Below are 12,868 nucleotides of genomic sequence, written 5' to 3' on the forward strand. Positions count from 1 at the left end.
AGAATACTTTAATTTAACTCTAATATATTTATGAGGCATTTGTGGGCTCAAGTCTATAATTACTCTGAAGAAGTCTAGATTGACACCCACCACCCCAGAACATGGATTGCTAAAATTCAAGGGCTAATATTGGAAGCTTGGAGAGCCAGAAGAAAAGCAGGAATCCCTTAAAATATCTTTGAATCTTCATTCATGACAACCTTATCTACTGGATGCTTTACCCATCTTGGTTTTCTTTTCTTGGCTAGAGATGATGTAGAACAGATAAACCCAAAACATAGAGTGGCCCAAAGTTCTAGGGGACACATTAGTGGAATATGAGCCAGGTGAGAATATGGTTGTTTTTCAGCCCTATCCAGTCTTCCCGTTCTTTGCAGTAATTGGCGACTGTACCATTAGCGAACGTGGATGGCCCGGCCTGAGAGGCAGGAGCACTACGTTTCTATTTCGGCTCCCCGCTTTCTCATCTCAGACCTTGGGCAAGACTCTGTCTGACCCTTTTGGTTTCCTCATCCCTAATAAGAGGGGCTGGACCTCATGCCTTCTACATGTGGAAAGGTCTGGAATTCTCTGACCATTAGAGGAAAAGATCAGTCTGCCACCAAAGATTTAAATTCTTGTTCCTACAAGAATTGCAACCAACACATTTTCCACCCTTTGGTGCCTTTCCCACCCACTAATACGTAAAGTTAAACCCTGGGCACTGATTCAGTCCTTCTCTTTGACTCGAATGGAATATTCAGCCTACTCAGCAAGATTTCATGTGCTGTTTCTCAGCTTCGGTTTCTTCATTTGTAAAATAAACTAACAGCGTCCATTTCGCTGTTAATGAGGATTAAAGAAGAAAGTGTATGTAATATCTAGCAGTCCCAGGCATTTGTTTGGTATCATCCTTACCCTTTTCTGAGAACTTTCTGGGCAAGAACAGCCTTGGGTGACAGGACAACTCTTCACACACACGCACACTTTCTCAGTTGTTAACATGTAGAGAGAGGGTATTATTTTAACCAACTTGTGAGCTCGGGGTGCCCAAAATCGTCATAAACATGTTCATGTCCTTTACAGTGCCCAGCACTGCCTCATACATGAGAGACACTCAATAAATCCTCACAGAGCACTGATGAACTGAAACCGTTCCATCTAGGAAAACGAAGTTTCCACCATTTATTAGCTCTTTAACTTTGGGCTATTTACATAATCTCTCTAAGCTTAAATTCCTTCTCAGCAAAATGGGGATAGCCCTATGTAGCCTTCAGAATTATTGTAATTATTAAATGAGACAATTATTACATTTAAAGTAATAGCACAATGCCTGGCGCATAGTAGGTGGGGGCTCAGTATGTGGTAGCTTTTTTTGTACTGGTGACACAATATCACTTTTTGCCACTGAGTACAGCTTCTTAAATCCCCTTTATCCTCTTTTCTCTGATTTAAGTTTTTAATAATTTCTGTATGTGCCTATTGAGGGTATGAATAATGAATTCCTTGATTTAAATGGCCTTACTTTAGCCATTACTGAAAATAATTTCTCCAACCTGTTAATCATTTCTATTGCTCTAGAGTCTCTTAATTTTATTTAACTGAGATAAAATCAGGAAGAATAAGCATCATCCAGATTTGAATCATTTCTAATGAATGATTTAGAATTCAACCACCCAGCCTGGGCCACAGCCTTGAGACTAACCTCTCTACTTTTAGTTTTATTTAGAAATTACATTTTGAGGAATTCTTGATACTTTAATCTTGACTTTAATCTTAAATCTTAAATCTTTAATAAATTAGATTTAATGTATTATTTGGTAAACAAATAAATGTCAGGAATGTATGTGATTATTAAGTCCCTGAATGGGCTAAAAACAAGTGTCTAGCGAGTGAACACTATTAGTATCTCAGGGTTTGAAAAATTGATCCTAACAATATTCTTTAAAGTACTACTGTCATAGATGTCTTTATGAAGAAATTCTGAAACTCATATCCAAGAACAGGAGAATTATTAAGGCAGAGTCTGGAAGATAAAGATTAGGCAAAAGGATAGTAAATATGTGAAGTTAGGTTATTTAAGACAAGGCTCTGAGGATGTGATGTTCAGATTAACTGTAATAGTTCTGCCTTCAATTCATGCTGCATAAATAGAATTTGGGTTTAGTTATTGATTTCACCTTTTTTTAGTTAAATCAGATTTTTTTAGGATACTAAAGTAAAAGGTTAAAAAGGTGTGAGCTAGAAAAGTGTCTAAGACATAAAAGTATTATGAAGTAAAAATAGCAAGTAGTAGGATATGATAACATCCCATGTGTGTCTAAAAAGATATATATGCAAACGGGCAGATGTAATTAATAATAGCCAGCATGTGCGACATGCTTGCCGTGTGGCAGACACTGTTCTAGTGATATACATGGATTAACTCATTTACTTCTCACAACCTATGAATGATACGCTATAATTATCCCCACTTTACAGATATGGATTCTGAGACACAGAGAAATTAAGTAACATTCCCAAGGTTACACGGCTACTAGATGGCACAGTAGAGATTTGAATTTTGACAATTTGGCTCTGGAGCTGGTTTTCTTAACTGCCAGGCTCTCTTGCACCCGTTTTGGTGTTGCTAGGCCATTCTTAAAGAAGCATTATTGCATTTTTTTCCTCCTTGGAATATGGTCATTTACTGGTGTCTGAGAAATGCATTCTTCCTGCTGGAACCTGCATGTCTGCCTCCTCTGTCAGCATGGTGAAGAGTGATTCTGTCTTACGGTTAGTTTGCTCTCTCTGCTCATGAGTTACTCCCACAGGAAGCAAATGCCTTCAGAATGCAAGTTTCTAAAGCCAGCACTGCTGCCTTGACATCTTTTACACCTTGGTGCCCACTGGTGGTATACACTTTTGCTTCATTCTTTCATTAACGTGACAGCACATTTTGAGTGTTAAATTTAAAGTCTGCAAAGACTTATGTGGAATTTTTAAAAATGCTTTCTCCCTTTCAGAAAATAGGTACATGAACGAGAGTTGAAATGTTGGAAATTGTAGGGAATGTAAAACTGCTTTGTCTTCTCTTCGCTTCCTGTGATGGGCAATATGCGTCATTTGATGAACTCCATCATCAGGAGATCATAGAAAGACCATCTAGAAGGCTGACTTTCCACTGTTGCCCAAAACTGGTCCAAATTAGTTTCTCAAATAGTTCAAGACCTCTGGATTGCACCAGTATTATATTTCCTCAGATATCCCCATAAAAGCTTTTCCCACCCAGTTGAATATATTGCCCTTCAAGTCAAATGAAGCCCCCAAAAATTTCCTCAAAATTTTAAAGTTTATTTTCGAAATGATGTTTTATTCATAAAACTAAATAACCCTTAATAATAAGTTTCATTGCCATGATGTAATGTGGTGTCATAAGAAAAAGGTGTTTTTTTTCTACTAATATGGCTGATAATTTTGTGTGTCTTGATGATTTGAAGAGAAAATAGTTTACTATTTCTTAAAATTATTTTATAGTACTTAAAAAGTAACCTTGTTTTCTTTGGAGCATAAGAAAAAAATGTGTCTGAACTTCATCAGTGAATACACTGAAAACTAATCACCCTCCATTTCTCATCTGAAATCTTAGAGCCTCATTCATTCAGACACAAGAACAGGCGGAAAGAGTCCATCGATGTGAAGTCTATATCGTCTCGAGGCAGTGATGGTAAGAAGCTTCTCATTTTTCTTTTTAAAATGTAGAAAATGGCAGAGGAACATGTTCAGGAATTTCTCAGCATATAAATAAACTCCAAGGAGTAAGATTGCAACTAAACTGTCTTTTTCCCCCAGTAAGCTGAAAATTTTATAAATTCTCTTATGCTTTCTACAGTCTTTGTCTTCTCTTTGAAGTGACTCCATGCTGCTTATTCTTTGATAGCCTGAAGCGTGTTGGGCCACACAACCACCAGAGCAACTCACTTTCAGCAGCTAGCCAGCGTCATTCTTGGTGCTAGTGGCAGAGAGAGGACCAGAGTCCTGGCTTCCCAGTTCTACCACAAACCCAGTTTTCAGCATATCTGCTTACTTTCCCTTAATAAAATGTCACCGAGAAACTGAGGCAGAATTCAGCAAATCATTCCATGAGATTAGTCAATCAGGACTAAGTAACCAGTTGGATTTGCGGGAAGATGGAAAAGTTGAAGACAATTCTGAAATTTCTTTCCTAGGTGCCTGGGAAGTTATAAGTAATATTTACAGAAATAGGAAAGTCTCTGGGTATAGCTAGGTTGGGAGTTGAGAAGACAACGAGTTTTATTTTAGTGGAGTTGCCGAGGAAGCTAACGTGCAAAACTGGGATTGGGGACTAGAGATTTGGAATTGGGAGTCCTGGAGGTGACAGATGAAGCCATGAGCAGAGGAACATCTTTATGGGCTGTGTGTGAGTGCGTGTATGGTAAAAGAACAGAGGGTCTAAGCTCAAGCCTGAAGGCACACCCTCAGTCAGAGGGGAGGTAGAGGAAATAGGGCTAATGCGGAGGACAGAAGAGCTGGAGGTGAGCCCTCTGAGGACAGCGTCATATGAACCAAGAACTAAATGACACCTAGAGAGAGCAGATGGCCAGCAGTGTAGATGCTACAGAGATCAGAGGGCCTCAGAGCTGAGAACAGACTAATAGGTTTCACTCATTCATTTGGTTTTTATTTGGCAAGTGGGAGGACAGGTTCTAGGAGCCTGAGGAAGGGATGGTTAGTGCCTGTGATAGGAAGCAGGGGCGCGGGGGTTACCTAAGGGAACAAATGGAAAGGTCAAGTGAAGGACTTCCCAGTCCTTCAGGTCGTGATGGGAAGCCTGAGTATGAGAAAAGTGGCTGAAATAGCAAGGAGCGAAGACGCTAGAGACAAGGTGGATAATTCATAGAGCAAGATAGAGCATTCGAGGGGCTGAGACCAAGAATGTGAGGAAGAGAATATGGGGTGGAATATTTCAAGATGGGTTGAGGGTGTAGATAGAACATTTTAGATGGAGAGGATAACGGATGTGGGGATTTAAACTGGATTAGCTCAGTTTTGGGAGCAGAGCTGGAGATGGGGTCGTCCCCTCCTGCATGGGCGAAGGGGAGGTTGCAGAGTGAAGACGGCAGCAGGAGAGGACCACGAGAGAGCAGCAGACAGGCTCTGTTGGTGTTAGCTGGATTAAGTGGTCCCACTGATAAAATGGGATCCTGTTCCTTCTGCATGCCACATGGGGGTGGTAGGAGGATCTGATGAAGACCACATGTTAGCACTACCTATTCAAAAAATAAAATTATTTTTAAATGAAAATTTCTACAGATTAGAACTAGTACCACCGTGGGTTTGTAAGGGCTCAGGAAGGGGAAGTGTCTGGCTCTAATTCATGCTGAGAATGGGCTCAGTCTTCTGCCCCCACCCTAACCATGGACCATGCCTCCCCTCCCATGCTGCATGGCCAGCAGCTTAACTGAAAGTGACGGAACTGCCCAAAGTGGGCATAAGTGACATGTGGGAAAGTGAGTCCTGGGAAATCATTAGGATGTTGGGATAAGGACTTAGAATCCCATCAAGCTTCTCTGAAATTTCCCATGTTGACCTGGCTGAGACTCGTCAAGCCCTCCTGTCACCAAAGATCCAGGCCAATCCACCTTTCCAGACTCAGACAAGTAGTGGATGAGCTGTCAGCCTCTCTGGAATTAGAGATGGGTGAATTCATTGTTTTTGGCAGGGGGAGGGTAGTCCTGTGAGAATCAGGCCCCCAGTCCAAGAAGGGATCCCTTGCCAAGCTGAGCCACCAGAACGGGATACAACTTTCTTGCCTTCTCTCCAGCACCAAGCCTACAGAATCGTCGCTATCCGTCCATGGCGAGGATCCACTCGATGACCATCGAGGCTCCCATCACCAAGGTGAGCAGCAGCTGCTGCCTCCACTCTGCAGTCAGGGCCACCTAGGACTGGGCTATGTTCTGGATATATGGGGACAAGTGACATACTGCTGATATCATGGAGCTTACAGTAGTGGAAGAAACAGATGTTGAGTACATAAACATGTAATAAATAAATAAACCTATAGTTGTAAATTACAATAAATGATATGAAGGCCAACAACAAGGTTCTTGAAGCAAGCCTCGAAGCAGGAGAAGATGTTGGTCAGAAGAGGGGAGAGAGGACTCCAGGTCACATGAAGAGTAAGGGAAGAGCACTGAGATGGGGAAAGGGGATCGCAGCATTCGAGGGCTGAAAGAAAGTCAGCGTGGCTGGAACTTGGCGGGCAGAGGGGAGACAGTGATAACGTGGGTTGTGCAGGGCTCAGCTCTTTCTGGTCAGTTGAGCCATGATAAGGAGTTTGTATCTTAGTTTGTGTGCAGCAGAAACCACAGAAGAGTCTAAAGTGGGGGCTGTGCTTGTTGAAAAGAACACCCAACTGCTATGCAGAGAGTGGATTGGAGGTGGCAGGAGTGCAAAAGTCTCCTTGCCAGGTTGGGGCTTTTCTCGAATTCCAGGCAAGAAATTTGGTATCTGGGCTAGAATTTAGCAGTGGAGGTGGAGAGAAATGAGCAGATCAAGAAATATTTACGGGTAGAACCAACTGGACTTGGTAATGAATTATATTGTCAAGGTGGGGAGTGGAAAGAGGTCAAGAGGGCAAGTGATGTGTCAGGCAGGGCCTCCCAGATTTTTGGTTTGAGCATGAGGTGGATAGAAGTACTTTTTACTGCAGTGTAGAAACCAGAGAAGGAGAACAGCTTTTGTCTTTGATTTTTTTAAATTTTTTTAAAATTTTTTTTTGGTATTTGTTTATTTGCTTGCTATGAGGAGAGGGAAATAAGATCATGAGTTTAGTTTAGGACATGTAAGAAAGATAGTCCAGTAGATGTGTCAGGCAGACAATTGAATATACAAGTCTGGAGGTCAAAAAGGAGGCCAGGGCTGGGAGGTAAATGTGAGAGTCCTTGGCTACGCATCTTATGTGTCCAAAGTCATGGAAACACAGTATCATTTCTGGAAGGACTGTAGAGTGAGAGACAGGCTCAGGACCGATCTCTGAGGAACTCCAACCTGTAGATGAGAGCTAGAGGAGGGGGATTAGTCAAGGAGGCTGACAAAACGTAGTCCCTGAGGTGGGAGACCCGCAGGGGGCACGGGATGGCAAGCGGGCTCCAGCAGGAGTGGGCGGTGCCGTGAAGGCACAGGGCATTTGAACGATAAGCTGTGTTATCACCTGATTTCTTTTGGATTCTGGGCATGTGAAAGACTTTGGGAAGTAGAATCCTAATATACTGAAATGTATTCTCTCTCTCTCTTTCTTTGCTTTCCTAGGTTATAAATATAATCAATGCAGCCCAAGAAAACAGCCCAGTCACAGTAGCAGAAGCCTTGGACAGAGTTCTAGAGATTTTACGGACCACAGAGCTGTACTCCCCTCAGCTGGGCACCAAAGATGAAGATCCTCACACCAGCGATCTTGTTGGAGGCCTGATGACTGTGAGTAATAAGGAAAAGCCAGACATGCAGGGGAGGCGACAATCAATGCACTCTAGCATACATCTGACATATGAAGTGTCACCTATAGTTGCAGAAATACCTGTTGTATTGACTAGCATCAGCATAGCCAGAAGTGACTGCATCAAAATCTATGTATTCTATGTATGGGGGCATTCAAGTGATCTTGCATTTATCTTTCCACGAGGCTGGCTGGCCAGCCAGAGCAAAGGAGACAGCCCTTCAGAATGTGTGTTACAGTAAGGAGTAAGTAGGCAACTGACTGAGGGCTAAAAATGCGGGATGGGGGTGATGCAGGCCCTTGTTCACTTCCTGTTCTTGATCTAGGACAGTACTGGATTGAAGGTCATGGCTCAATCTCCTTGGTCCTCAGACTCTTCATCTATATAATAGGATTTGTACCTAGACTACAGCAATTTCCAAAATCTTAGCTGTAGAATCCTTTCTTTAAATAAAAGTTTATGTAGAAGTTCCATTGATAATCAGTTAAAGGCAGAGTCGAGCTGTCCTGGCTCAGTAGGGGCAAGGGGAGGAGCCAGCCTCTTCCAGCTCTCCTAGAAGCACCATCTGAATCACCGAGAGGCTGATTTCTAAGGTTCTGGGGTTTTGCTGTGATCTATTTGGCTTTAATCATCATCTACCAGCAAGTGGAGAAAAAGAAGAAAATTCAAATTATTCATCTGTGCTCTCCATCAGAGGCTGAAGCTGGAAAAATTCCTTAGGAGAAAAAGTCCAAGAGTCACCCATGATTTCTACTTTGAAGGTTTCTGTCTAGCCTTGCCACCAAATGCTGAGTGTTGGCTGGCTTTCCGACCCATTCGCTGCCTGCAGCTTGAGTGACCTCCTGTTCCATTCCCCTGGGCTGGCGTTGGCCGCCCACCCCAATGCAGTGTGGACCTCGGCTTCTAGAGAGCACTGGCAAGGGTCTAGCGAGAGGGCGGCCACTGCAGAGCTGCAGCAGAAGGATTCCGGTTCCAGGCACGAGCTGTCTGCCCTCCCTCCCCTGCTGCCATACCATCTTGGGTTTCCTCTCCAGATAATGGTGTGAGGAACCAGTGCAGAATCCCATCTCATTTGTGGGGAAGTGGAAAGAGAGAAGAAAGGCGAGGAAAAATAGAGGAGTCTCTTGCAATACCTGCCTTAGAGGCAGGACAGTTGTGGCTATTGTTACTTATCTATTTATCTAAGTTTTAAAATTAAGCTCTTGGCCTAAAGATCCAAAATGTAACTTCAGGGAAGTCCTTCATTAATATTATTTTAAACCTTAGTATTTTCTGGGGATGATAGGTAAACAATTGTAAATGACTTTTAAGCAAAGTTCTAAATGATTCAAGAACATTTGGGGACTAGTTCAAGTTCAAGAGCTAGTAAATGGCAGAACACTGGAATTCTGTGTACTCTTTTAAGTTGCCTCTCCAAAAACCTCAAAATCCAGAAACTTTTCTTAAAAGGCTAGCAGCAGTGTACATGTTTCAAAGCAGAAAATGCAGTTGGAAAGAAAGTAGTTGAGATATTAGCTCAACCTTTTAAAAACTTTACATTAGAAAGTCATCCCCAAAATGTGGTCCATGGCTTCGACTCCTCAAAATATAAATCTAAGAATACAAGAAAAACACAGTCCCTATGAGGGTGAGTGGGGTCCCTTCAAAGTTACATGTATCCAAAGCAAGATTGCTTCTGTGATTTCGCTTATGTGGCTTCAGGATGCCAGAAGAAAAAGATGGCATGGGGACAGAGCCAACCCACGCTCAGGTGTGAGGCCTGAATGCCGTCACGTCCACTGTACGCGGACTCTCCGCCTGCTGGGACTGGTAGCCATGCAAGGCAGACTATCGTCAGTTTTGCAGCTGTTGTTCTGACTTAATGTTAAGCTCTGTTTCAACTTGAAGGTCCAGACTGATTGGGTTTTTCAGGATTCAGATCTCTGACTGATGAAGGAATGAGAGATCCATGATGACAGGACATAAAGCACGCTTCTAACAGCATCTTCTTTATTCCAGGATGGCTTGAGAAGGCTGTCAGGAAATGAGTACGTGTTTACTAAGAGTAAGTTTTCATCTGTCCACTGGTCATGATAACCTCTCTCCAGCACATGCTGTCCCCAGTGTCGTGATTATTGTTCAGGGAGGGCCTTGGTGTTACTTCCTGTTGGTCTCATTTGAGTTCATCTCTGTGATCTACATTTGAAACTAGGTCTTGTATTTAAAATTACTTTTCTGAGCACTGTTAGAATAAGAATTGTACAGCTCTATACATTTAAGCAGACAGTTAAATTCAATTATTTTTCTGTTGGCGGGGGATGTGTTTTTCTGTTTAATAACATAAGAGAACCTTGAAGTGAAAATCTTCCTACTCTTGGAAGTTCAAGACTTTCTAGTAGTAACCAAGAAGTAGTAACCATGATGACAGATGCTCAGGGACACTCACGATTCCACATTTAACCAACTTCCCTCACCCATCTGTTTGTCCAGATGTACACCAGAGTCACAGCCACCTTACGATGCCAATAACCATCAATGATATTCCCCCTTGTATCGCTCAGTTACTTGATAATGAGGAAAGCTGGGACTTCAACATCTTTGAATTGGAAGCAGTTACCCATAAAAGGTATGTGACTTCTATGGCTGCAGCAGGGCAGGATTGATGGCCATGCTCAAGACTTGCACATCTGGAAACTCTGAGGGAAACATATGTCCTTGCCACAAGAGGCCTCACAGGTTCTGCCTTTCAGGCTATGCCGAAGGAATGTTGAGTGAGCAGAGAGACCATGGGCCCTGAGTGGGCTCCTTTGTGGAGAGAGAGTGTTAGTGGGTATAAGATGTGGGAGCAGCTCGAGTGTCCTCAGATCTATTCAGGTCACCCCTTTGTACCAGTAAGTCAAGAGTTCTAAGTATTCTTAGCCCCGAACTGGTGGAAGTTCCACCCTACAAAATGAGTTTGATATAAGATGTGGGAGCAGCTCGAGTGTCCTCAGATCTATTCAGGTCACCCCTTTGTACCAGTGAGTCAAGAGTTCTAAGTATTCTTAGCCCCGAACTGGTGGAAGTTCCACCCTACAAAATGAGTTTGAGAGGGCCGGCCCGGTGGTGCACTGCTACAGTGCACTGCTTGGGAAGCGCGGTGGCGCTCCCGCCGAGGGTTTGGATCCCACATACAGACCGGCCGCTCACTGGCTGAGTGAGGTGCGGGAGCAACACCGAGGGTTGCGATCCCATTGCCGGTCCCGGTCCGGTATGGGCGCGACACTGAGGGTTGCGATCCGTTGCCGGACATGAAAAAAAAGACAAAAAGGAAAAAAAAAAAATGAGTTTGAGAGCACCGTAGATTTTTCTTTGACTCCATCCTGCAGGCAGGGGAAAGATCAGGTAACTATAAGGTCCTCTTCTATAGAAATAATTTGGATTGACCACCATGAGACACCAGGTTCCAAAGAAATGGCTGGTGAGGAGGCTCTACCTCTTGCAAATTTTGGATTAGATGTTTTTACACTCCTCTGCGGGGGTTATCATCAAAAGAAAAATGCCTCCATTCTCCAATATCATCAAAGGAAACAGTTTCTGAGCCGGTGAATACAATGAACCTGGGTTTGTTTTCCTGTTTTCCAGGCCATTGGTTTATCTGGGCTTAAAGGTCTTCTCCCGGTTTGGAGTATGTGAATTTTTAAACTGTTCTGAAACCACTCTTCGGGCCTGGCTGCAAGTGATTGAAGCCAACTACCACGCCTCCAATGCCTACCATAATTCCACCCACGCTGCAGACGTCCTGCATGCCACTGCCTTCTTCCTGGGAAAGGAGAGAGTGAAGGTAGAATGTGATATAATGATGTAGTTACCTGCCTGGATTGGAGAGCCATGATTCGATCACAGTAAATACATTAGGCAAGCATCTGTTTTGCAACCAATTTGACAGTGTTTTTCTGGCTACCAAATTGACCAGTCATTTTGGTGTTGTAAAAACATGGACCTTTCTCCCCCAATGCTTAAAATAATAACTTATGTCACTATAGAGACCCCTTTATATGTGTGGCTGGTCCATGAACCCCTTCTCTAAATGTTCACTAGGAGCTCTATGATACTGGGTTGCAGGACAGAACTTAATTATTATAGCCAATGGTTACTAGGTCTAGAGGTTAAGTTTTAGTATCAGGATTTGGCCACTGGTATATTACAATCCAGATAATAATGAACTATTCAGCTTTCTACTGATTTACATAGATGTGCGTGTGTGTTGTATGGCTGTAAATGTGTATAGCTGTATATTAATGACTTTTGCATAATTCTGAAAGAGTTCCATTTCCCTTAGTCTTACTTAGAGTTTGATACTGTCATGTACAGGTGCTGATTTATAGGGCAGCCCTATGTACTCTCCATGTAAAGCTGGCAAAATATCCCATCTCCCCTCCTTCACAACTGTAGTCACTCACACAATGAAACTTGTGACTACCTTTGCTGCAATTGGAACTGAAGCTTAAAATCTAGATGCCCCTGGGAGAAATGCCATATAAAGACTGAAATTCACATCACTCTGTAAATGCCTGTTATCAGATCACTTTCTTAGTACAGGTGTTGATGAGGGATTAAGACCCTGGGTACTCAGAAAAAGTGATAGTGTAGCGGGACAGGTAGGAGCAGAAATGGCACTAAAATGAACAGGGGGGGATGTTTCCTTCTCAGTTTTGCTAAAGGCTTACCCTGTTATTTACTTTCATCAGTCAGAGAAAAAAAGAATGTGGTCCAGGAATGATGCTTGTGAAGATTTTTGTCTTCTACTTTAAAAAAAAGGAATAGTGGTTATTAGCCTGTGTTTCTATAACACCTTTCTTTGAGGAGCTTCTCAAACACCCCTGGATTCCTACCACAGGTTCGCACTCCTGCACTTCACACTGCTGAGGTCACACACTGCCAATTGAGAACAGCACCCAGCTCATTAACACCAAGACTAAAGTGATCTACAGGTGCTGCAGTCTTGAGTTAGAGGTGAACTGCACTTAAGCAGAACCACTCTGGGAAAGCATAGATTGTTCAATAAATTAGGGAATGCTTATTCACTTTATCATTTCACTTACTACCCCTCTTCCAAAAAAAGTAGTTTTCTTAAGTTATGAAGTTCTGCCAGTGTACTCAGAGTGTGATTGAATTTTTCAAATAACAGCAATAGAAACAAGCCTAAGACTAGATAAAATATGCTTACAATTCAAAAGACATGTTCTAACTGTGGCAGCTTCTGCCAGAGAATCAGGAAATTTACAGCAGCAAGAAATCTTGGAGAATTGGGCTGGAGGGAGCTCCTGAACTCAGAGGTTTAGTCACAGTCCAGAAGCACTGGTTAGTCACCGTAAGTGCTTCCAGCAGGACTTCCTTCTGAGGCCTCTTCCACCAGACCCACTGCCGCT

At 42.9% G+C, this 12,868-nt stretch overlaps 1 protein-coding gene across 1 annotated transcript in view; it reads left to right on the forward strand.

The window, feature by feature from the left end:
* PDE8B (phosphodiesterase 8B) overlaps positions 1 to 12,868 on the forward strand; it is a 79,757-nt gene that overhangs the window by 54,984 nt on the left and 11,905 nt on the right. Inside the window, exons 9-14 of the mRNA XM_008579099.1 lie at positions 3,608 to 3,685; positions 5,804 to 5,880; positions 7,294 to 7,458; positions 9,477 to 9,522; positions 9,948 to 10,083; positions 11,082 to 11,280. Coding sequence (XP_008577321.1) covers positions 3,608 to 3,685; positions 5,804 to 5,880; positions 7,294 to 7,458; positions 9,477 to 9,522; positions 9,948 to 10,083; positions 11,082 to 11,280 — 701 coding nt within the window. The remainder of the gene's footprint in view (positions 1 to 3,607; positions 3,686 to 5,803; positions 5,881 to 7,293; positions 7,459 to 9,476; positions 9,523 to 9,947; positions 10,084 to 11,081; positions 11,281 to 12,868) is intronic.

The sequence above is a fragment of the Galeopterus variegatus genome, unplaced genomic scaffold (assembly GCF_000696425.1).
Source record: "Galeopterus variegatus unplaced genomic scaffold, G_variegatus-3.0.2 Scaffold1808, whole genome shotgun sequence".
Classification (NCBI taxonomy): domain Eukaryota; kingdom Metazoa; phylum Chordata; class Mammalia; order Dermoptera; family Cynocephalidae; genus Galeopterus; species Galeopterus variegatus.